The sequence below is a fragment of the Oryx dammah genome, unplaced genomic scaffold, assembly GCF_014754425.2.
Source record: "Oryx dammah isolate SB20612 unplaced genomic scaffold, SCBI_Odam_1.1 HiC_scaffold_23, whole genome shotgun sequence".
NCBI lineage: Eukaryota > Metazoa > Chordata > Mammalia > Artiodactyla > Bovidae > Oryx > Oryx dammah.
The window spans coordinates 72,908,343-72,932,788 of record NW_024070207.1 but is presented as its reverse complement, the minus strand read 5'-3'; the positions used below and the strand labels follow the sequence as shown (position 1 = coordinate 72,932,788).

At 38.5% G+C, this 24,446-nt stretch overlaps 1 protein-coding gene across 1 annotated transcript in view; it reads left to right on the top strand.

Moving 5' to 3' along the window:
* KIF4A (kinesin family member 4A) overlaps positions 1 to 24,446 on the top strand; it is a 130,760-nt gene that overhangs the window by 48,632 nt on the left and 57,682 nt on the right. The window contains exons 8-13 of the mRNA XM_040265741.1: positions 3,466 to 3,582; positions 4,210 to 4,385; positions 9,713 to 9,774; positions 21,305 to 21,437; positions 23,024 to 23,082; positions 23,189 to 23,294. Coding sequence (XP_040121675.1) covers positions 3,466 to 3,582; positions 4,210 to 4,385; positions 9,713 to 9,774; positions 21,305 to 21,437; positions 23,024 to 23,082; positions 23,189 to 23,294 — 653 coding nt within the window. The remainder of the gene's footprint in view (positions 1 to 3,465; positions 3,583 to 4,209; positions 4,386 to 9,712; positions 9,775 to 21,304; positions 21,438 to 23,023; positions 23,083 to 23,188; positions 23,295 to 24,446) is intronic.

Here is a 24,446-nt window from a genome sequence, read left to right as displayed (position 1 = left end):
GCACTGGGCTTTACTTCCATCACCAGTCATATCCACAGCTGGGTGTTGTTTTTGCTTTGGCTCCATCCCTTCATTCTTTCTGGAGTTATTTCTCCACTGATCTCCAGCAGCATATTGGGCACCTACCGACCTGGGAAGTTCATCTTTCAGTGTCCTATATTTTGCCTTTTCATACTGTCCATAGGGTTCTCAAGGCAAGAATACTGAAGTGGTTTGCCATTGCCTTCTCCAGTGGACCACGTTTTGTCAGATGTCAAAAGTCCTACGGAAGCAAAATTGTCCCCAGTTGAGAGCTGCTTCGTATAGAGCTGCCTCCTTTCTCTCCTGCCTTGTTTTTATCTCCTGTGACAAATATACCCTTTTAATCTAGTTGTAAAACCTATTGTAACATGTGTTCATTATACTTGTGAAGTTCTAGTCCCCTTTTAAAGTTAAAATTTCTATTATTTATTTGTTGCCCTATTGAACAAATACCTGAAGCTATTGAATAGTATTCTTGATCCTTTCCTCACTTGATCCATTCTCAATCTTTTAGAGAGAAGAGGAACTTCTGGTCTTCCAACTTTATCCAGACATTTTTCTCCATAGCATACTTGATCAAAACTTTTAAGTCTCTTCAGACATGTTCTTCCCAGTCTTTATGATATATTTTCTCCATCTATGTCAAGAATTTCTCTCTCAACAGCAGGAAATCAAATGCTCTTTTGTGATGATTTCTTTCCAGAGAGACATTCATTTCCCTTGCTCCTTTCTATTCCAAAATCTCATTTGAAGAAAAAATTCAGCCTTTTTATTCTTAAGTCTGTGCTTCTTACTTAGATCACAGTACCCATAATTTCTTCTCAGGGCTTATCTGGGCTTTTGTTGTTGTTCCTGTGAAGTAATAGATGGACATTTTGCTTAATAGGTTTGAAACACCTCAGCAGTCTTTCCTTCACATCCCAGATGGGATATGGACCAATAAGATGGCACAATGTTCTGTTTGGCTAAAAGGTGTAAGAAGAGAAAGAACTGAACTAATATGAGGATTAGTACAGGCAATGGTGAGGTTTGATTAATCTCAGCAGGATCTCCTTCACATCCTGGATGGGATAAATGGCCCTGGAAAATGGCAGTAAAAGGAAAAGAAAGAGATGGTTGCTTGATGGAACTGTTTTTGTCTTCATTGTCATCGTTCAGTTGCTCAGTCACATCTGACTCTGCGACCCCATGGACTGCGGCATGCCGAGCTTCCCTGTCCTTCACCTTCTCCTGGAGTTTGCTCAAACTCATGCCCTTTGTGCCAGTGATGCCATCCAACCATCTCATCCTCTGTCATCCCCTTCTCCTCTTGCCTTCAATCTTTCCTAGCATGAGGGTCTTTTCCAATAAGTTGGCTCTTCATGTCAAGTGGCCACAATATTGGAGCTTCAGCATCAGTCCTTCCAGTGTATTCAGCATTGATTTCCTTTAGGAATTGAATTCCTTTAGGATTGACTGGTTTGATCTCCTTGCTGTCCAAGAGGCTCTCAAGTCTTCTCCAGCACCACAGTTTGAAGGCATCAATTCTTTGGCACTCAGCCTTATATATTGGGATATTTGAGCATGTGAATAAACTGAAAAGAAGGAATTTGTAAAGGGAAAATAAATTGAAGATCTAAGAGGAAGGTGGAAGATTGAACAATCCAGGGTCCCTGGGAAAATTAAGGGAATAGAAACACCAGCAGAGGCTGAAGGGAAAATAAAGGTATTTATTTCCTCCTGAAACAAGGAGAAGAACAGAGGAATCAGTAACAGCAAAGGAAAGACTGTGAAGTGAGGAGAGGGGAAGTTAGGGAGCCCTTGTGAAGAATTAATCACCATAATGTATTTGTTGAAATCATATACTAATAGAGTGAAGGTAGATTTCCAGTCTTGGAAATGATGAGTGTTTAGAATAGCTGCCATGGTGAAGGAAGAGTGAAGAAGAGAAGATGATCAATTGACCAAGGGTTCAGCCAAGGTCAGATAGCATGTTTTATAATGGATGAATACAGTCCATTTGATTATGTAACTTTCTTCAGCATTGCAGTGTAGAGAGAAGCACACATGTGCATGCATGTGCACACACACACACACGCACACAGCTGATTTAACCTAGGCCTGGGAATTGACATGGTGGGGATGGCAGAAGGTCATGGGTTTAATGAGTGCTTGAGAAAGTATAACTGAAATGACTGCAGGGTTCAGAATAGGTAGTTTAAGGCCCAGGAAAGATGATCTACCAAGGGTATTAGGAAGAGTCAGTTGGTATTTCCTTGCTGGTCCAGTGGTTAAGACTCCACACTTCTACTTCAGCAGGTGCAGGTTCGATCCTTGGTCGGGGAACTAAGATCCTGTATGCCATGTGGTGCAGTGAAAAAGAGAAAGAAAGAGTGTCAGTAAATTTGTAGCCACAATAAGGGTGAAGAACAGCATCCATGAAAGAAATGGAAGGATGGTAGTAGGATGCAGTCAGAGAGGAATTTTGGAGTTAAGGATCTTATAGATATAGTTGTTATATAGATCTTATAGATATAGATCTATAAGGGAGTCCAGTGGCTGAATAAGTAAAGTAGAATAGCACTAACAATCATCATGCCATTTATATATCATATGACTTTGTTTTGTGTAAGGTATCTTATTAACTCCCCACCACAATCTATGAACTGGGTAGATTTGCCCCCTTCTGTAGAACTTACCCAAAATTGCATAACTAGTCAGTGACAAAGCCAGGATTAGAACCTAGCCACCATTGCCCATGCATTTAACCATTATACTATATAGACTTTCCATGATTGTAATCATTATACTATATAGACTTTCCAAGATAAACATAACCATGGGGGCTTTCAAGGGACCTCGGAGATAATTACAATGTTTAAAAAGTAAACCTTGGAATTTAAGAAGTGGAAAAGAATGTTTACTCTGTTTGAAGCAACAAGAGGAAAGTATAAAACGTAAATAACTATACAAGTGGTTGTTGTCATGGTGATCTGTTATCTGTCTGTCTGCTTTGTTTCCATGGAAAAGGGCAAGAAGTGCCAACTGACTTAATTGTGCTTTCACCTTTGCCCTTTGAACTTTACTTAATCGGAAGACCAACTGTTTGAAAGAGGAAGAGATAGAAAGAAAGTAAAATATCAGAGTGGACATCACCAGCTTCTACCAGCATTATGTTTATTCCCATTTCTATCCATTCCACCAAGGGAAAATATGGTGTGTTTCTCAAAGAGCATTAAGAATATTTGATAAGAACACTAAAGATTTTTAAATAATGTTTTTCTTTTATATAGAGCTTTCTGTTTGGGGAAAAAAAAGACACTCTCGGAAAAGTGAACAGGATTAAGAGGTTTCCTTAAGATTGCTAACTTAATAATTCTATGGGGTCTTTATTCTTTTCTCTTTCTCAGGATAGGTATATGTTAGATGTTACCAAGCAATTTAAATTTTCTTTCCTATTATTAGGTATTAATATTAACCGAGGCCTCCTATGTTTGGGAAATGTAATCAGTGCTCTTGGAGATGACAAAAAGTGTGGCTTTGTGCCCTACAGAGATTCCAAGTTGACTCGACTGCTTCAAGGTAAGCCCAAAGTGCCTCTAAGAAATGAGAAAGTAACTTAGAATGATAGTGATGAGAATGCAAAGATAGGACAGATATTAATAAAAAGCCAGATTTTGGTACTATTATATACAGAGCTGTCCAATTGATAAACAGGAGAGAGACCTGTTGGCAAGCGGGCTTCTAAGGTAATGGAAAAATGTCTTCATATATGGATTTGAGAGCCAAAAAAATCGTAGAGTGTCAACTGTACTTAGCACTTTGTATCTGGAAATGAACTTGCTTACTGTATTTATTAATGCTGACAAGCAGAATTCCCTAAAGAGTTAAAATCTACCTAGAGAAAGCATCCAAAGAATGTTTAATACTAATAGTGGCTCCTAACTTACTTGGCCCAGGCCCCGGTTGTTTTAACCTGATTAACTGCTGACATCACAGTCTCACTTAAGGAGGACACATGTAATAGCATACTAAACTATATCATTTTACACAGCAGAAATTCTTGATGTTTTTATATTGATGCAGTAGGAAATTTGTAGATACTTAAAAATTATTTTCTTACAGCTCTGAGATTGAAGTATCCAACCCAATGGACAGCTTTGCTTGCGTCCTACTTGGATTTCACTTCCTTCCATTATTCTTTTTCAGATTCTCTAGGAGGTAATAGCCACACTCTTATGATAGCCTGTGTGAGTCCTGCTGACTCCAATCTAGAGGAAACATTAAACACTCTTCGTTATGCTGACAGAGCAAGAAAAATCAAGAACAAACCTGTTGTTAATATTGATCCCCAGACAGCTGAACTTAATCATCTGAAGCAACAGGTAGAAGGGACTTAACATTTGATGGGGAAAATTACAAGTATGTGAGTGGAATGATAGAGCTCCTATTTCTCAGCTTTTTCTCCACCAGGACTTTAGAGATGTTGGTTAAGCATTCTGTTAGTATGCAGACATGTTAAAGTAACTCCTATGAACATGTTTTTTGGTCATATTTAAGATTAGAGGGTGGCACTGGATATTTCACTGATAAAGAAGTGAGCAGTGAGAGTTGGGGCAAGAGAGGTATGCAGGAGTCAGATCCCAAAGGTCCTTATATGACTGGTTAAAGAATTATAATAACTCAAGTAAACACTATGGCCTGAACTAAAGACAGAAGCAATAGAGATAAAGAAAGGGGGACAAATTATTGACAGAAACAACAACAACAAAAAACCCAAGGAGGTAGAATGTATAGAGCTTACAAATGTGGCTACAGATTTGATGTGAAAGGGTAGGTAGGGAAAATCAAAGTTGATCCCCAGGTTTTTTGCTTGGATAACTGAATAAATGGTAGTAACAATCATTGAGTCAGGGAATTTAGGAGGAAAATAGGGGTCAGGCAGGGAAATGAAAATGATGAAATTCAGTTTGGGGCATTTTGAGTTTGAAGCTCTTGAGGGACATCTAAGTAGAATTATTCAAACATGGCTGGGTATGCGGGTTTAATGTCTGAAGATACAGATTTGTATGTCATCAGCATTTAGCTATGGCAAACCTAGACAACATATTAAAAAGCAGAAATATTACTTTGCCAACAAAGGTCTGTCTAGTCAAAGCTATGATTTTTCTAGTAGTCATGTACAGATATAAGAGTCGGACCTTAAAGAAAGCTGAGTACTGAAGAACTAATGCTTTTGAACTGTGGTGTTGGAGAAGACTCTTGAGTGCCCCTTGGACTGCAAGGAGATCCAACCAGTCCATCCTAAAGGAAATCAGTCTTGAATATTCATTGGAAGATCTGATGCTGAAGCTGAAGCTCTAATACTTTGGCCACCTGATGTGAAGAACTGACTCATTGGAAAAGACCCTGATGCTGAGAAAGATTGAAGGCAGGAGGCGAAGGAGATGACAGAGGATGAGATGATTGGATGGCATCACTGACTCCATGGACATGAGTTTGTGCAAGCTCCGGGAATCGGTGATGGACAGGGAAGCCTGGCATGCTGTAGTCCATGGGGTCGCAAAGAGTCGGACATGACTAAGCGACAAAAGTGAGAATTTAGATGGTACCTGATGTTACAAAGTAGATGAAATCGAAGAGTGCCTGGCATGTTAAAGGCACTTACTCAATATTTGCTGAGTGAGCAAATGGCAAAGAAGAGAGACGAAGGCTAGATAGAACTCAGGGGTAACAGCAGTATTTAAGGAAGGGGGAAAGGAGACCCGACAACAAGGGAGATGAAGAAAGAGCAAACAGGTAGGAAGAAAATCAGTGGTTCATGGAAGACAAGGGAAGAAAGTTTCAAGGAGGGCTATCAAAAGAATAAATTTATAAAGAAATAAAGATAAGGGTTAAAAAGGTCCATTGATTTTTTTTTTTTTTAATCAGCAAGAAAGCTATTGATGACTGCAGTAAGAAGAGGGTCAGGGGAATGATAGGAACAGATTGCTATGGGATGGACAGTGAATGCTAGACAAGGAAGTGGAGGAAGTTGGCAGGCTCTTCTTTCAAGAAGGCAAGATAAAAGACAGTAGCTGGTAGTCATGGGTCAAGGGATATAAATCTGTGTTTTTTTCTTTTTTTTGAAATATGGAAGAGACTTGAGCATATGAAAGAACCAGAGACTGGTTGGGATAGACTTGGAGAGACTGAGAATAGGAATGAGTTGATAAGCTGTTTTTTTTTTTTTTTCAGTTGAGATCCTCTGCACAAATAAAAAGGGATTCACCTTAGTCAGTAGAGGGGATACCTGCCCATAAGACTAGAAGAAAAGAGGTTAGAATAGGAAGGATACAGTGACACTAATTTGGATAAACAAGAAGGGAAATTGAGCAATTTTCAGCTTGATGACCATTTTCTGCTCAGAGAAATAGAAGACAAGGTCATCTTCTAAGAGCAATCAAGCAGATGATAGCATAGAGGGATTGAAGAGACCTCAGAAGGCTTAAAGTCTTGGAAATGGAAGAAGTAGCTGACTAGGAACATGAATTTGTGGTGGTATCAGTATGACTGTGCAACTGCTCAATAGCACTGGCAGAATAGCAGATAGCGAGATTGGCCCCCTTGGCAGGGGTGTCAGCTTTTCTTGGTATAGTACTCTTCCCAGTGGGAGTCTAGTGTTTCTCAGCAGTCTAATGCTCACTCCATCTCTAGCTTCCTCCTCAGTGATAATAATTACAACTCATTTAATCTGTTGTCTTCCCTCCTTTTACTGTCCTTTATTTCCTTCTTCCTAAGGTTCACTATAGAAAATATAAGTAATTTACCTGTTTACAAAATCACTTTAATTATAAAGTACCTTATTCAGTGCTGCTTCTTTGTTTGCTTTCATGTGTACTCCTATTGCCAGAAATGCTTTTCTTCCTGGTCATTTATTTGTTCATCCATTCCAACAATAAAGATTTACTGAACACTATTATGTGCCAGGTACTGTGCTGGAATATATTGTTGAGCAAAGAAGATAGTTTCTGCCTTCATGGAACTCTCCTAATAGGAGAGACAAATAAACATTAAGCACACAATCATACCAATGTATTATAAACTGGAATAGTATACTATAGGGCACTGTGAAAGTATGAACAGGATCTTCTGTTAAATATCTACTCTGAAAAGAAGGCTTCCCTAAGGTAACTACATTTGAGCTGAGATCTGAAAGATGAAGTAGGAATCATCTATGCAGAAAAGAAAGAAGATTCCAGAGAGAAGAAATACATGTTGTTGTTTAGTTGCTAAGTTGTGTCCAACTCTCTGTGACCCCTGGGGTGTAGCCCACCAGATTCCTCCATCTATGAGATTTCCCAGACAAGACTACTGGAGTGGTTGCCATTTCCTTCTCCAGGGGATCTTCCTATCCCAGGGATTGAATCAGCATCTGCTGCTTAACAAGTGGGTTCTTTACCACTGAGTCACCTGCAAAGAACAATAGTGTGTGTATCAAAGTATAATGGGAAAGAGTATTGACAATGCAGCCAAGCCGCCCGGGTTCAAATCCTGGCTCTATACCTCACTAGCTATGTACCCTGGGTGAGTTCTCTGTGCCTCAGTTTCCCTATCTATAAAACAGAAATAATAATAATAGTACCTGCTTCATAGAGTTTTTATGAGGGTTAAATGAGTTAATACATATAAAGCACTTAGAACAGTGCCAGACATATAGCATGTCTGCAAAGGTCTTGAGTTAGGAATGAGTATAGTGCATTTGAAGACTATTGTAGCTAGAGTGGAGAGAGCAAGGAACGGTAATTAGACTGGATTACCAGTTTCCCCCTATCAAACAACCTTGTTCCCTGTAAATGCTTTAGAAATCTGTGTTGTTGTTGTTTAGTTACTAAGTCATGTCTGACTCTTTGCAACCCTATGGACTATAGCCCACCAGGCTCCTCTGTCCATAGGATTCTCCAGGCAAAATATTGGAGTGGGTTGCCATTTCCTTTTTCAGGGGATCTTCCCAACCCAGGGACTGAACCCATGGCTTCTGCATTGCAGGCTGATTCTTTACTGCTGAGCCACCAGGGAAGCCCAGAGAAATCTGTGTGGATCAAATGAAATCACGTGTGTAGTCATGCTTTGGAAATAATGATGTGATAGTAAATGTAAAATACTAGTGTTCTTGCATTTTAAAAGTTCTAAATTCAGAAAAATCTGTGTTTGAGATAAATTTGGGAGTCACCAGTTTTTATTAATAAATGGTAATTGAAACTATAGGCAGAGAGCTTTGAGGAACTTTATCACCTAAAAGACAATTGGAGCAAAGATGAACTAAGAAATTGACTAGAAGATCAGCTTGAAAAATAAAAGGAAAAGCAGGGAAGTGTGGTGTCTGGTAACCCAAATGCTACCAAACAGTCAAATAAAATGAAGACTAAAAAATGCCCATGGGATATAGTGACATGCAGATCATTGGTGACATTATCCAAAGTTATTTCAGTGGAATGTTGTGGGCACAGATCAGATTAGAATAAGTTAAAGAGAAGTGAGAGAAGAGCAAAGGAAATGGAGGCAGTGGTGTAGACTATTCTCTTAAACTTTATGAAGGACAGAAATCAAGCAAAAAGTGACAGGAAGCGGGATTGGGGGAGGTGCTGTTAAGATGGTAGAGACTTGAACATGTTTTAATCTTAATAGGAAGGATACTGTAAAAAGAGAGAAGTCACATATATAGCAGAGAGAGGGGATAACAAATAGAGTAAGATTTATCAGAAGGCAAGAAGAGTTGGGATCCAAAACTCAAGCAGAACAGCTTCTCTTTTGTCATAAGAGGGAATGGAGACAATGATTACAGGTGCACTCTGGTTTAAGATCCATCCCCACAAAGCCTCCTTTAGACTATTGTGGGATTTTATTAATTTGCTTCTTCTCAGAACCCTAAAGTACTTAAGTATACTTGATGACTTAGCATTTTCTGTCTTGTGTTATTTCCTACTTTTTCAGGCCTTAGTCTTGTCTTCATCAACTAGATTGTAAACTAGATAATAAACTACAAGAGTTTATTTTGTGTCCCCCCCCACATTGCCTAGCTCAGTGCTAAGTCTGATTTAAAAAAAAAAAAAACAGAATAGAGGCTCAATAAACTCATGAAGGTGCTTAGGTAAAACAGATGACATCTTCTAAGTACTAGTTATTCATGTAGTGCTGATTGTCTTTATCATTGAATCATCAACCATGTTGCTTTCTGTTATACCTAAGATATGCCTTAGATTTCATAGGCATCAAGTAAAATTCAGTTCAGCTCAGTCGTGTCTGACTCTTTGCAACCCATGGACTGCAGCATGCCAGGCCTCCCTGTCCATCACTAACTCCCAGAGTTTACCCAAAGTCATGTCCATTGAGTCAATGATGTTATCTCATTGTCATCCCTTCTCCTCCCGCCTTCAATCTTTCCCAGCATCAGGGTCTTTTCCAATGAGTGAGTTCTTCACATCAGGTGGCCAAAGTATTGGAGTTTCAGCTTCAACATCAGTCCTTCCAATGAACACTCAGGACTGATCTCCTTTAGGATGGATTGGTTGGATATCCTTGCAGTCCAAGGGACTCTCAAAAGTCTTCTCCAACACCACAGTTCAAAAGCATCAAGTAAAATTACCCTACTGCTAATCATGATAATTTTGCTGAATAGGGATAAGTAGTTTTGATTGATAACTAGCTGACTATTTTTCTTTGCCTTTTCCAGGTCCAGCAGCTACAGGTTTTGTTGCTACAAGCCCATGGAGGTACCCTGCCTGGTTCTATAAAGTAAGAGCCATAGACTAGTTTTAAATGTGTATTCTAACAGAGCCTTTTTCTCCTCATAGTTGTTTCCCCCCTGATATTCTAAAGTTTCTGATAGCACTTGGTGTCAAGGTAGGGATCTTAACAAACTTGCTGTCTATTTAGGACTTAGCTAATTAGCTTTGAGACAACCTGATAAAATAGAAAAAGCATGGGTTCTGGCCTCAGAAATGTATTAATTGGAATCCTACTATGAGAAAGAGCTATTTTTCTCCTCCTACCACTTATTTATCTGATTATGTATTTATAGCCATATAGACCCATGGGTATTTATTTTATTCTATGCATTAACACCCAATACTATCATCATTTGTTTTATATCTTGTTTTATTTTTTGTTTCTTGTCCACTAGGAACACCTTCAGAGTAGCTCTTGTGTTCTTTAACACACCGTCAAGTTTTTAAGCATTTACACCAGATGTTGTATTTTCCCTGCCTCAGCTCTGGAATCAATCATATGTCTAAGGAGCCCTGTTTTTTCTTTTAGTTAAAAAATGGTACTTAGAAACATATCTGGGCATTAGGTGTGCTCATTATTACTGGGGTATCACTACTTCTAGGCCCTCTCAGTGAGTAGAGCTGGGAAATATCTGTATGTACAGTAACCCACACATATATCTATATTTTTATATCTATCTAACTGAATATATGTTAAAAACCATGATTTTAGATTGATACCTCTAATTCCAGTCTAACATTACAGGGTTTATTTTAATCTTCCCACTCTTTATTTATAACTTCTTTCTCCAGCAGTGAAAACCCAGCTCTCATTATCTGCGTTCTGTTTACTTACTAGTTCAGTTCTAGTAGACACATAAAATAATTTTGGAATTGCTAGCCCATACCCCTGTGAGAAAGACTTTTAGTGACTAGATTACAGCATATATGTACAGTTCTTTTTGTCTTTAGACTTTAAGGTATCCAGGCAAGATACTGTTTCCCAGAGTTAGTGTTTGTATTCTATTGTGGATCCCCTACATCTTGTTTGGTTGGTTTTAATTGTTTATATTTGAGGTATATGAAGAGTATGTGAAGCATTATTGATGCTCTAAGAGTCAGGGTTTTACAAAAAGATATACTCAAAGCAGAGAAATGCAAATCAAAATTGCAATGAGATATCACCATATACCTTGTCAGGATGGCTACTATTGAAAAAAAAAAAAAGAAAAGAAATGTTGGAAAGGATGCAAGGAGAATGTGGAGAAATTACAACCTTTGTACATTGTTGAATGGATTGTAAAATGATATAACTGCTATGGAAAGCAGTATGGAGGTAGCTCAAAAAATTAAAAATAGAACTACCATATGATCCAGCAATCCCACTTCTGGATATATATTTTAAAGAACTGTAAACAGGGTCTCAAAGAGATATTTGCTTACCCACCTATTCATAATAGATCCCATGGACAGAAGAGCCTGATGGGCTGCAGTCCACAGAGTCACAAAAGAATCGGACATGACTTAGCGACTAAGCAACAATATATACATACAACAAAATGTTGTTGTTGTTTTTATCATTCAGTCTCTCAGTCATGTCTGACTCTGTGACCCCATTAACTGCAGCACACCAGGTTTCTCTGTCCTTCACTATCTCCCAGAGTTTGCTCAAACTCATGTCCATTGAGTTGCTATGCCATCCAACCATCTCATCCTCTGTTCCCTCCTCCTCCTGCCCTCGATCTGTCCCAATATCATTCAGCCTTTAAAAGGAAGGAAATCCTGTCACATGTTACAACATGAATGAAACTTTAGGACATTATGTAAGTAAAACAATCAAGTCACAAAAAGACAAATACTGTATGATTCCACTTATAGAAGGAATTTAAAGTAGTCAAATTCACAGAAATGAAGAGTAGCATGGTGGTTACCAAGGGCTAGGGGAGGGCCAAAAGGGGAGTTATTATTTAATGGGTATATAATTTGAGTTTTACAAGATGAAACATTTCTAGAGATCTGTTTCACAGCAATGTAAATATACTTAATGCTACTCAACTGTACACTTAAAAGCAGTTAAGATGACAAGTTTTATGTTATATGTTTTTTGCTGTACTGTGCTGTGCTCAGTCACTTCAATCGTGTCTGACTCTTTGTGACCTACAGACTGTAGCCCTCCAGGCTCCTCTGTTCATGAGATTCTCCAGGCGAGAAAACTGGAGTGGGTTGCCGTGCCCTCCTCCAGGGGATATTCCTGACCCAGGAATCGAACCTGTATCTCCAATGTCTCTTACATTATAGGCAGGTTCTTTACCCACTGAGCCACCTGGGAAGCCCATGTGTTTTTTTTACCACAATATAAAAAAAGAAAAAACCTACAAGAGGACTAGAAAAAATGTAAGCAAAGTTCTCTGCATATAGGTGAAGGTAAAGAGCATTCTATGAATAAAAGCAGTGACAGAAACTAAAAGAATAGACCAGGGATGGAGAGTTGCTGTTGAATGGGTATGGAGTTTCAGTTTTACAAGAAGAAAAGGTTATGGAGAGTCATTGCACAACAGTGTAAATATACTAACACTATTGAACTGTACACTTAAAAATGTACATACAACAAAGTGTTGTATGTTAAGATGGTAAATTTTATGCTATGCTTTTTACCACAATGTTTTATTTTTAAAGAAAAAAATATCTATACTCAGAGAAGTGTTCCTGTTTGTCCCTGCTATCCTGTCCCCATTCCACCCTTATTTCCACTTCTTTACCACCACATTCTCCTAACCCCTGTATTTAATCAGTCTCTTTAGTTTCTTCCTATATTTCTTTTGTACAAATGAGCGGTTACTTGTGTATGATTTCATATGCCCTTCTTTCTCATATGAATGGTAGTACACTATAAATATACTTTGTGGCTTTGCTTTTTTTCAGTATTTTCTAAAAGTCATTTATCAGTTCATAGAAGTCTTCCTCATTCTTTTTTGTACAGCTCCATGGAACTTTTATTGTGTATATGTACCATACATAGTATAATTCACCTTCTCTCCTGTGTATGGGCATTTAGGTTGTTTCCAATATTTTGCAATTACAGACATGCTGCAGTGAATAACCTTTTATGTGTATATTTTCTTCCTTTTTCTTTCTTTCCTTATTAGCTGCACCGAGTCTTAGTTGCAGCATGGGGGATCTTTAGTTGTGGCATGTGAACTCTTAGCTGTGGCATGTGGGATCTAGTTCCCTGACCAGGGATAGAACTCAGACCCCCTGCATTGAGAGTGTGGAATCTTAGCCATTGAACCACCAGGGAAGTCCCTGCATATATTTTCATACTGTTAGTTTTCTTCAGAGTAGGTTTCTAGGAATGGGATTGCTGGGGCAAAAGGTTAGGTGCATGTGTGGTTTTGTTAGATATTGCCACATTCCCTTCCAGGATTATACCCATTTGTATTCCCAACAGCAGTGTGTAAGAGTGCTTTTTTCCCCACAGCCTCGCCAGTAGAATGTGTTGTCATATATTTTCAATTTTTGCTAATCTGATACAAGAGAAATTCTATCTCAGTGTTGTTTTAATTTGCATTTCTTTAATCATGAATGAATTTTAGCTTTTTTCCCCAAATGTTTCAGGGCCACTTTTATCTCTTTTTCTGGTAAACTGTCTGTTCATGTGTCCCATTTTTTGTTGGGTTTTTGGATCCATTGGTCCTTTTTTAAAAAAATGTGATTGCTCCTGCTAAGTCACGTCAATCGTGTCCGACTCTGTGCAATGCCATAGACGGCAGCCCACCAGGCTCCCATCTCTGCGATTCTCCAGGCAAGATTACTGGAGTGGGTTGCCATTTCCTCCTCCAGTGCATGAAAGTGAAAAGTAAAAGTGAAATCACTCAGTCGTGTCTAACTCTTTGCGACCCCATAGACTGTAGCCTACCAGGCTCCTCCGTCCAAGGGATTTCCCAGGCAAGAGTACTGGAGTGAGTTGCCATTGACTTCTTCGAAAAATGTGATTAAATATGCATAAAAATTTAACCATTTTAAGTATACAGTTCATTGGCATTAAGTATATTCACAATATTGAGCAATCAGCAGCACCATCCATTCCCCAAACTTTTTTCTTTCATCTTGCAAAACCGAAACTGTACCCATTAAAAAACAACTCCTTGTTTCCCCTTCTCTCCAGCCCCTGGCAATCATAATTCTACTTTCATTGATTACTCTAAGTACCTCATATGAATGGAAGAATAATTGTATTGTTTGTCCTTTAGTGACTGTTTGTTTCACTTAGCATGATGTCTTCAAGTTTCATCCATGTTGTAGTATGTGTGAGGATTTCCTTCCTCTTTTTAAAATATTTATTTATTTATTTATTTATTTATTTGGCTGAGTCGTGTCTTAGTTGCAGCATGGGGGATCTTTGTTGTGTCATGCAGGATCTTTCATTGTGGTGCACAAAAGTCTAGTTGTGGCAGGTGGGCTCAGTAGTTGCAGCACATGGGTTCTGTAGTTGTGGTGCATGGGCTTAGTTGCTCTGAGGAGTGTGGGATCTTAGTTCCCCAACCAGGGATTGAACCATGTCCCCTGCATTGCAAGGCAGATTCTTTTTATTTTATTATTATGTTGGCTGTGCTGGATCCTTGTTGCTATGCATGGGCTTTCTCTAGTTGAGGCAAGCAGATAGAAGCTACTCTTCATTGCACGGGCACAGGCTTCTTATTGTGGCGGCTTCTCTTCTTGTGGAGCACAGGCTCTAGGCATGTGGGCTTGAGTAGTTACAGCACAAGGGCTCCGTAGTTGTAGCACATGGGCTCAGTTGCTCCCTAGCATGTAGAATCTTCCCAATTCAGTTCAGTTCAGTTGCTTAGTTGTGCCTGACTCTTTGCAACCCCATGGACTGCAGCACGCCAGACTTCCCTGTCCATCACCAACTCCCAGAACTTGCTCAAACTCATGTCCATCGAGTAGGTAATGCCATCCAACCATCACATCCTCTGTCGTCCCCTTCTCCTCCCACCTTCAATCTTTTCCAGCATCAGGGTCTTTTCCAATGAGTCAGTTCTTCACATCAGGCGGCTAAAGTATTGGAGCTTCAGCCTCAGCATTAGTCCTTACAGTGAATTTTAAAAGGAAAATCAGGACTGATTTCCTTTAGGATGGACTGCTTGGATCTCCTTGCAGTCCAAGGGACTCTTAAAAGTCTTCTCCAACACCACAGTTCAAAAGCATCAATTCTTTGGCGCTCAGCTTTCTTTAGAGTCCAACTCTCACATCCATACATGACTGTTGGAAAAACCATAGCTTTGACTATACAGACCTTTGTCGGCAAAGTAATGTCTCTGCTTTTCAATATGCTCTTTAGGTTGGTCTTAGCTTTTCCTCCAAGGAGCATGCATCTTTTAATTTCATGGCTGCAGTCACCATCTCCAGTGATTTTGGAGCCCAAAAAACTAAAGTCTCTCACTGTTTTCATTGTTTCCCCATCTGTTTGCCAGTGAAGTGATGGGACTGGATGCCATGATCTTCGTTTTTTGAATATTGAATTTTAAGCCAACTTTTTCACTCTCCTCTTTCACTTTCATCAAGAGGCTCTTTAGTTCTTCGCTTTCTACCATAAGGGTGGTGTCATCTGCATACCTGAGGTTCTTGATATTTCTCATAACAATCTTAATTCCAGCTTGTGCTTCATCCAGCCCATCATTTCTCATGATGTACTCTGCATATAAGTTAAATAAGCAGTACATACAGCCTTGATGTACTCCTTTCCCAATTTGGAAACAGTCTGTTGTTCCATGTCCAATTCTAACTGTTGCTTCTTGACCTGTATCCCGATTTCTCAGAAGGCTGGTAAGGTGGTCTGGTATTCCCATCTCTTTAAGAATTTTCCACAGTTTGTTGTGATCCACACAGTCAAAGGCTTTGGTGTAGTCAATAAAGCAGAAGCAGATGTTTTTCTGGAACTCTCTTGCTTTTTCTGTGATCCAACAGATGGCAATTTGATCTCTGGTTCCTCTGCCTTTTCTAAATCCAGCGAGAACATCTGGAAGTTCTTTGTCCAAGTAATGTTGAAGCCTGGCTTGGAGAATTTTGAGCATTACTTTGCTAGCGTGTGAGATGAGTGCAGTTGTTGAGTAGTTGGAACAGTCTTTGGCATTGCCTTTCTTTGGGATTGGAATGAAAACTGACCTTTTCCAGTCCTGTGGTCACTGCTGAGTTTTCCAAATTCGCTGGTATATTGAGTGCAGCACTTTACAGCATCATCTTTTAGGAGTTGAAAGAGCTCACCTGGAATTCCATCACCTCCACTAGCTTTGTTCGTAGTGTTGCTTCCTAAGGCCCACTTGACTTTGCATTCTAGGATGTCTGGCTCTAGGTGAGTGATCACACCATCATGGTTACCTGAGTCATGAAGATCTTTTTTGTATAGTTCTTCTGTGTATTCTTGCCACCTGTTCTTAATATTCTTCTGCTTCTATTAGGTCCATACCATCTCTGTCCTTTATTATGCCCATCTTTGCATGAAATGTTCCCTTGGTGTCTCTAATTTTCTTGAAGAGATCTCTAGTCTTTCCCATTCTGTTGTAATCTTCCCAGACCAAGGATCAAAGCCATATCTCCTGCATTGGCAGGAGGATTCTTCTCCACCCCACCACCAGGGAAGTCTACAAGGTGGATTCTTACCTACTGGACCACCAGGGAAGTCCCAGAATTTTGTTCCTCTTAAAGGCTGAATAGTATTCCGTTGTATGTATATACCACATGTTGTGTATCCCCTCATGTGTCAATGGACATGGGTTGCTTCTACCTCTTGAGTATTGTGAATAATGTTTCTATGAACATGGGCATGCAAATAACTCTGCTTTCAGTTTTTTGGGTATATACCCAGAAGTGGAATAGCTGGATCATATATTTATTCTTTTATTTTTTATTAAATTTCCATACCCTTTTCCATAGTGGCTACACTATTTTACATTCCTCCAGAAGTGCACAAATGTTGATTTCTCCACATCCTTGCCAGTACTTGGTATTTTCTTTCTTTCTTTCTTTCTTTCTTTCTTTTTTAATGATAACCACCCTAATTTTGGCCCTTATTTTCAATAGTTCTTTTTATATTAGTGATATTAGTCTTTTGTCTGTAGTGTGTGTCACAAATATTTTCTCCTAATTTGTTTTGTACTTTGTTCGTGGTTTTTTTGAATCATGCAAAAAAATTTTTTTTATGTCGTAAAAGTTTATGAGTCATTTTTTATTACCTCTGGATTTTTTTAACCTCTAGATTTATTGAGATATAATTTATATACCATTAAATCCATTCACTTTAAGTATACAATTTGATGGGGTGTTTTGTTTTTTTTTTGGGGGGGGAGCTGCATTTGGTCTTCCTTTGCACAGGCTTTTTTCTCTAGTTGTGGTGAGCTGGGGCTATTCTTTGTTGTGGTGTGAGGGCTCCTCATTGCCATGGCTTCTCTTGTTGTGGAGCAAAGGTCTAGGCTCAGGGGTTTCAGTAGTTGCAGCACTCGGGCTCAGTAGTTGTAGCACACAGGCTTAGTTGCTCTGCAGCATGTGGAATCTTCCTGGACCAGGGATTGAACCCATGTCCCCTGCATTGGCAGGCACATTCTTATCCACTGCACCACCAGGGAAGTCCCAATTCAGTGGGTTTTAGTAAATTTACAGAGTTGTGCAGCTATCACCACAATCCAATTTTGGAACATTTCTATCACTCCAAAAAGATCCTTTGTGCCAGTTGTAGTCACTCCTATTCCCACTCCCAAACCCAGGCAATCACTAATCTGCTTTCTATAACATTTGCCTATTATGGACATTTCATATATGTGGAATCTTGCTGTATGTGAACTTTTTATCTGATTTCTTTGACCTATAGTATTTCTGAGATTATCAGTACTTCATACCTTTTCATTGTTAAATAGTACTCTGTTGTCTGGATATACCACATTTTGTCTATCAGTTTCCCAGTTGATGAACTTTGGGGTTGTTTCAGCTTTGGGGCTATTAGCAATTATGCTGCCATGAACATTCAATTGCAAGTTTTTGGATGGATATATGTTTTTTATTGGGAAGGTACAAGTGGAATTTCGGGGTCATATGTTTAACTTTTAGAGAAACTGCCAAGCCATTTTCCAAAGTGACTACATTGTTTTTATGTTCTCCTCATGTTTCTGAATTTTGATTCATAGCTAGAAAGCCTTTCCCTATGCCAAGATTAAAGAGGAATTCACCCATGTTTTCTTCTAGTACTTATGTTGCTTTTATTTTGTAAATTTCATTTTTCCATTTGGAGTTTGGTGTGAACCTGTTTTATTTTAATATCCTTATTTTTCAATAACTCAATCATTTTTTCTGATTATAAAAGTGATACATTGCTTCTTGTAGGACATTTAGAAAAGTATAAAGAATAAATCTCAAAATTGCCATAATTTTATCACCCAGAAATGACTGCCTTTCTCTTTGAATTCCTCCCTCTTTGGATCATTTAATCTTGGTTTTCTGATAATATTTTAAGAATGTTGGATAAAGAAACTGAAGAAAGCTTGGATCCTTTAAAAGGTCTGCTAAACATTCGTTCTAGTATAGCCAGTTTAGAAGCAGTTGACCTATCTTCCTTTCCTTTCAATTTAGTGTAGACTTGTTTCATGTAAGACAAGACTAACCAAAACCATTTCAGACATCTGACTACCTAGAATAACCTGTAGGATATAATTTCAGCTACATAAGTAACAGATTTTAAGAAACAGTTGATGAAAGAATCAATTTAGCTCAATTGTTCAATGTTTTTCAGAGAAATAAAGATGCTGCCTCTTTCCTCAAAAATGTACAGTTATATTTTTAGAGATGTTTCTTAAGGCTTTTTAACAAAATTTAGCTTATAGACATGAATTTTTTTTGCTTTTTTCCTTAGGTTAAATACTTTTCTTGTTGAATGTGTGTCATTGAAGCTTTTGTATAGATTTTCTGAGCCTATTTGTCAATTTGCACATACTCAACTAACTTGAATTCCTTGTGGCATTGGCAGTTAAATAGCATCTGAAAAGAGGAAACATTGGTTTCCATTGTATTTCCTCCATATGGAGAAACCTTGGAAATTTTTAGAGGGAAAGAAACTATTGAGTAAAAAGTATTACTTTGGAACTTGTCAACTTGCATGAATGATACATGGAAGTTTAATAACAATAAAGAAATCAGAACAATCTAAAATAACTCTAAATTTACCCATAGTTTATTTTATAATCCACATTTTAATTGAACATTCCTTCATAAGAGTTGTAATAAATTCTCAACAGTATAATATGAGACCCTATAGTGTGGCCTTGCTATTAACTTTTTTTTTACTTTTTTTAATATAAATTTATTTATTTTAATTGGAGGTTAAAAGTAAGCCAGAAAGAAAAACACCAATACCGTATACTAACACATATATATGGAATTTAGAAAGATGGTAATGATAACCCTGTATGCGAGATAACTTTTTGATAAAGAACATGCTAAGATCTTCTATAAGAACTCGTGGAAGTCTTAAACTGGGCGAGAGGGCATCTGTTCCTAAACTCATTTTCTGTTCTTTCTTAAGATTGAGAACAGCTGTTCCTTGTCCTTTTTTCTCTTTATTATATCCTTGCAACTATTCATTTCCCCCTGCCATTTCCTTCAAATCGAATCTTCATATTTCTTCTGATCTTTTTTTGCCAGTCCTATTTTCCAGTCTTTTGAGCAATTAATCCCAGTGTATTAAAAAAAAAAAAGGCAAATCAAAACTGCTTTTTATTGATCTGCTTCATTATCCTGGAACTGATATAGCAAATTATCTGCATAAATTCCAAACGTTCTTATCTTTTAAACTATTTCTGTCCCTTCCTTTCACTATTTGAAATGAATGCTATTGTTGCCACCACCCACGCTAAGCCATTAAAAATTGATAGACAAATGAACAGGAGTCTGTGGGTCATCAGTTTGAAACAAGGCAAGCATTTAGAAGGGAGCATTTATTTATGGAAAGTTGCGAAATGTGTTCTTAGTGACCACAGATCATCATTTCAACATTTTGGTTCCTAAATGCTATTTCTCTAAACTGTACAGCAGATCGGTAAGTCACTTATGTTGATGAGCTTAAAGTTTGACCATGAGGAGTTTCACTTCTACCTCCTCCATACCCCTTCTTTCTCTGCTTCCCTAATCTTTAATGAAGGATTGAGAATGAGAAGAGGGAAACTTCTTACATATTTGGAATAAGTAAAAAGATCTTAAAACAAGAACTAAGGATAAAAGTTAGTCATTCCTGTTGCAACCTTCAGTTCAGTTCAGTCACTCAGTCGTGTCCGACTCTTTTCAACCCCATGAACCGCAGCATGCCAGGGCTCCCTGTCCATCACCAACTCCCAGAGTTCACCCAAATCCATGTCCATTGAGATGGTGATGCCATCCAACCATCTCATCCTCTGTCATCCCCTTCTTCTCCTGCCGTCAATCTTTCCCAGCATCAGAGTCTTTTCACATGAGTCAGCTCTTTGCATCAGGTGGCCAAAGTATTGGAGTTTCAGCTTCAACATCAGTCTCCCAGTGAACACCCAGGACTGATCTCCTTTAGGATGGACTGGTTGGATCTCCTTGCAGTTCAAAGGACTCTCTCAAGAGTCTTCTCCAACACCACAGTTCAAAAGCATCAATTCTTTGGCACTCAGCTTTCTTTATAGTCCAACTCTCACATCCATACATGACCACTGGAAAAACCATAGCCTTGACTATACAGACCTTTGTTGGCAAAGTAAAGTCTCTGCTTTTTAATATGCTGTCTAGATTGGTCATAACTTTCCTTCCAAGGAGTAAGCGTCTTTTAATTTCATGGCTGTAATCACAATCTGCAGTGATTTTGGAGCCCAGAAAATAAAGTCAGCCACTGTTTCCCCATCTATTTGCCATGAAGTGATGGAACCAGATGCCATGATCTTAGTTTTCTGAATGTTGAGCTTTAAGCCAACTTTTTCACTCTCCTCTTTAACTTTGATCAAGAGGCTCTTTAGTTCTTCTTCACTTTCTGCCATAAGGGTGGTGTCATTTGCATTTGTGAGGTTATTGATATTTCTCCCGGCAGTCTTGATTCCAGCTTGTGCTTCATCCAGCCCAGCGTTTCTCATGTTGTACTCTGCATAGAAGTTAAATAAGCAGAGTGACAATATACAGCCTTGACGTACTCCTTTTCCTATTTGGAACCAGTCTGTTGTTCCATGTCCAGTTCTAACTGTTGCTTCCAGACCTGCGTACAGGTTTCTCAAGAGGCAGGTCAGGTGGTCTGGTATTCCCATCTCTTTCAGAATTTTCCAACCATATCTGGCTCTAAATTATTACTTTCCTGCAAGCCATTAATTTAAAGTAGTTCAGGCATACATTTTTATTTATCCAGTATACTACCTGGCTGGAAGAATGGACATACTTTTTCTAGATTTGTGAGGGGTAATTTTAAACCAAGCCCTGCAAAGGCCTATGGGATATATATTTTTAATCCACCTCTAATATAGGTATTATTGATCAGATATTTTTCTAATATGTTACTTTCTTTGTTTTAGTGTGGAGCCATCAGAGAATCTGCAATCCTTAATGGAGAAGAATCAGTCACTGGTAGAGGAGAATGAAAAATTGAGTCGTGGTCTAAGTGAGGCTGCTGGTCAGACAGCTCAGATGTTGGAGAGGATCATTTTGGTGAGGCTCCAAAACTAAACTAGCAGTCTGGACATTTATTAGCTTTAGTTTCTGAAATATTTAATGTGCTTCTCATTATGAGAGACAAGTTACATGAAAAGAAATGGATTAGTATTGCCATATCCTCCATGGAACCCCTCCAGGGAAAATCCAACAAAGTATAATCAAACATACAGAGAAGTTAAATGAATTATACTGTGAACACCTATGTATCTACCACAAAGAATCTTCATGAATCCCATTTTAAAATGGATTTGTTCTAAAAGAGCAGAGAGGAAAGAACCAGGTCCCTCTGTCAACTTAAGTTCTGCCTAATCATCCATAATACCAAGTATCTATCTCCTCACTAAGATTTTAGTTCCTTTCTATTTCCCTTCCCCAAATGTTGTCACATTTCACATCCCATCCTAACAGCTGCCATGATGAGATGAAACATCTGGGGAATTAATTTTAGCACCTTTTACATATGGTCAATTTTCAAATGGTGGATCACAATGTAACTATCTACATCAGTTTTGTGTCCTACTACCTGTCAGATAGTAACCTCCTGGTTCAGTTCTGGCTCTTGTCACTAACATTTTTCTGCTAGTCTAAATACAGCTCAGTCACAGCTGTAAATACAGCTCTAAACACAGCTATTGCCAGCAGTGAAAATGAGTTTCCACTAAAATGTAATTGAACATCTGTAATTTATACACCTTCATGCATCAGTGTACTCCAGTCAAGGAACGGTAAGCTGCTTAAAGATTTCTTTAAAGGAGGCCAAATCCTAGGTCCATTGTAATGTCCATTACTAGCAGAAGGGTGAAAATGGGATCTAGGGAATTTTTTATATACAGTTTTCTATCTCCAGTGCTACATTTTATGTCTTTGAAGTAACCCTAGAAGCTGTGTAACATGTAAGTGTGGCTGACGTAACAGACAGTACTTGTTATTCTAGCCACGTACCCATCTGACCTTTTTAAGGTTGTTACAATGGCTGCCCAAAGGGTTTTTGTTTGATGTCTTGTCAGAACTTCATAACAAGCACAGCATTTTTGTCCTATATAAACTGCCCTTCCCAAATCTGTTGCAGCATCTAGCATGTTACAGATACTGTGATTAAAATAAAATGAAAAGTATCAATCACCCTTTCCAAAATGTAGCTGTCTCTGCCATTTTGTCTTCTCTGCCATCATTCTTATACCTCATCCTTTTTCTTGCTTTATTTTGCTAAGACTATCAGGCAAGTGGGCTTTTTGCACACAGCAAGGAATATCATGCCAAGAAGTATTGCTTTTTCCCCCAGTTGCAAGGTTCTCTATGGAATTAAGGCTTCACACTCTACCCTATAGCTGAGCTTCATTGCAAGCAGAAGACCCAGCTGCTTGGATGCTATTTTTAGTAGCTCATGTTGACTGAAGGGCTAATTTCCATGACTGTTAAAAAACACGTTTCTAAATAACCAAAGCCCAGTAAATCCTCTATTACAGCAAATGAGGCAGCCTTTCTACCTAGGTTTTAATCCATTAAGAGTAGAAGAGAGGGCATAATTAGGTGAGGCTATCAGACACTTCCACTGATGATCTCTTGGATCTTTGTTGCAGACAGAACAAGCAAATGAAAAAATGAATGCCAAGCTAGAAGAGCTCAGAAAGCATGCAGCGTAAGTTTCCTCCCAGATGTTTGTTAGTGACCTATACCACCTTAGTGCATAACATGGATTCACTGGCCTTTGATTAACCCTTGGATTCCTTTGCTTAAATTTTCAGCTGCAAAGTGGATCTTCAAAAGCTAGTGGAGACTTTGGAAGACCAGGAATTAAAAGAAAATGTAGAAATAATTCGTAACCTGCAGCAAGTGATTACCCAGCTATCGGTAAGCTAAGTAAGGGTAGTGTAAATAGCCATATTGCTTTCGTTTGCTTCTCTTGATGCTCATAAACCCATCTAACCCTGTACTTTTTGCTGAAACAACTCGATTGTGAGCTGTTGAGGACAAAGATCATGGATCATTGGATACAATCTGAATATTGAATTAGTTAAAACACTCATAGATCACATGTGCAATGGAACATTATTATTTCAGTATTCTAATCACACACTGGAAACAGCAACACAAGGGTGCAAAATTGCCTGGGTAGTTCAAGCAGCAGTCATTGATTTGCTGTCCTTTCAGTATAGGCTAACTTAATAAGAGGCCTTATACCATACCCAGATTTTAAATAAGCAGGATTCTGACCCATAGTGTAGAGCCTCCAGGGAATACCATAGCTCTCTTTTATAACCAGTAATAAATTAGTTTGACTGATCATTCTGCTATAAGTTCCCATTTCTATTTATTTTTAGAACTATTATAGTAGTTGTGGGTGAGTTTTATTGGGACGGAGGTTGTTGTTTTTTCCAGATGACAAATTCTTACAGTCCCACCATCCTAAAAACCTCTTATTTTGATGTTCCTTCTCTTAGTCCTTAGGCATAAATACTTTTTTTAAAAATCAAAATCATATTATGTTCAGGGTCATGGTTGGTAAAAGATTAGGGTTTGTTTTGTTCCATCTGTACTTTCTTGATTATTATTATGAAGCAGTAATGTGTATGTAAATGCCTGCTAGATATTCATAGCTCTGAAACAGAGGTTTTAATTTTACCAGAACAGTGATTCTCTACCCTGGGTCTTGCCCCGTGGTGTTGTAGAGTTGTCAACAGAGTATCATAAAATCATCCAGACCTCTGTTTTACTCTTAAAGAGTCAGTGAAAAAAATACCATACAATATTGTGGGGGGAATGTTTAGGATGGCCAGTTCAAGAGATTAAATGAGTAAACTACCAAAAGACTAGAAAGCAGTGTTTTAGAATAAGTAGTACTGTATAAAATTGTAACAGGTAGTCCAAGATGACAGTTAATTTATCCAACAAACAGGCCATAGTATTTGAGAATCTGAGTTCCAGGGCCAGAAAAACCCTGGTTTGAAGCCCATTCTGCCACTCACTAGCTGTGTAACCTTGCTAGGTACTGCATTAATATCA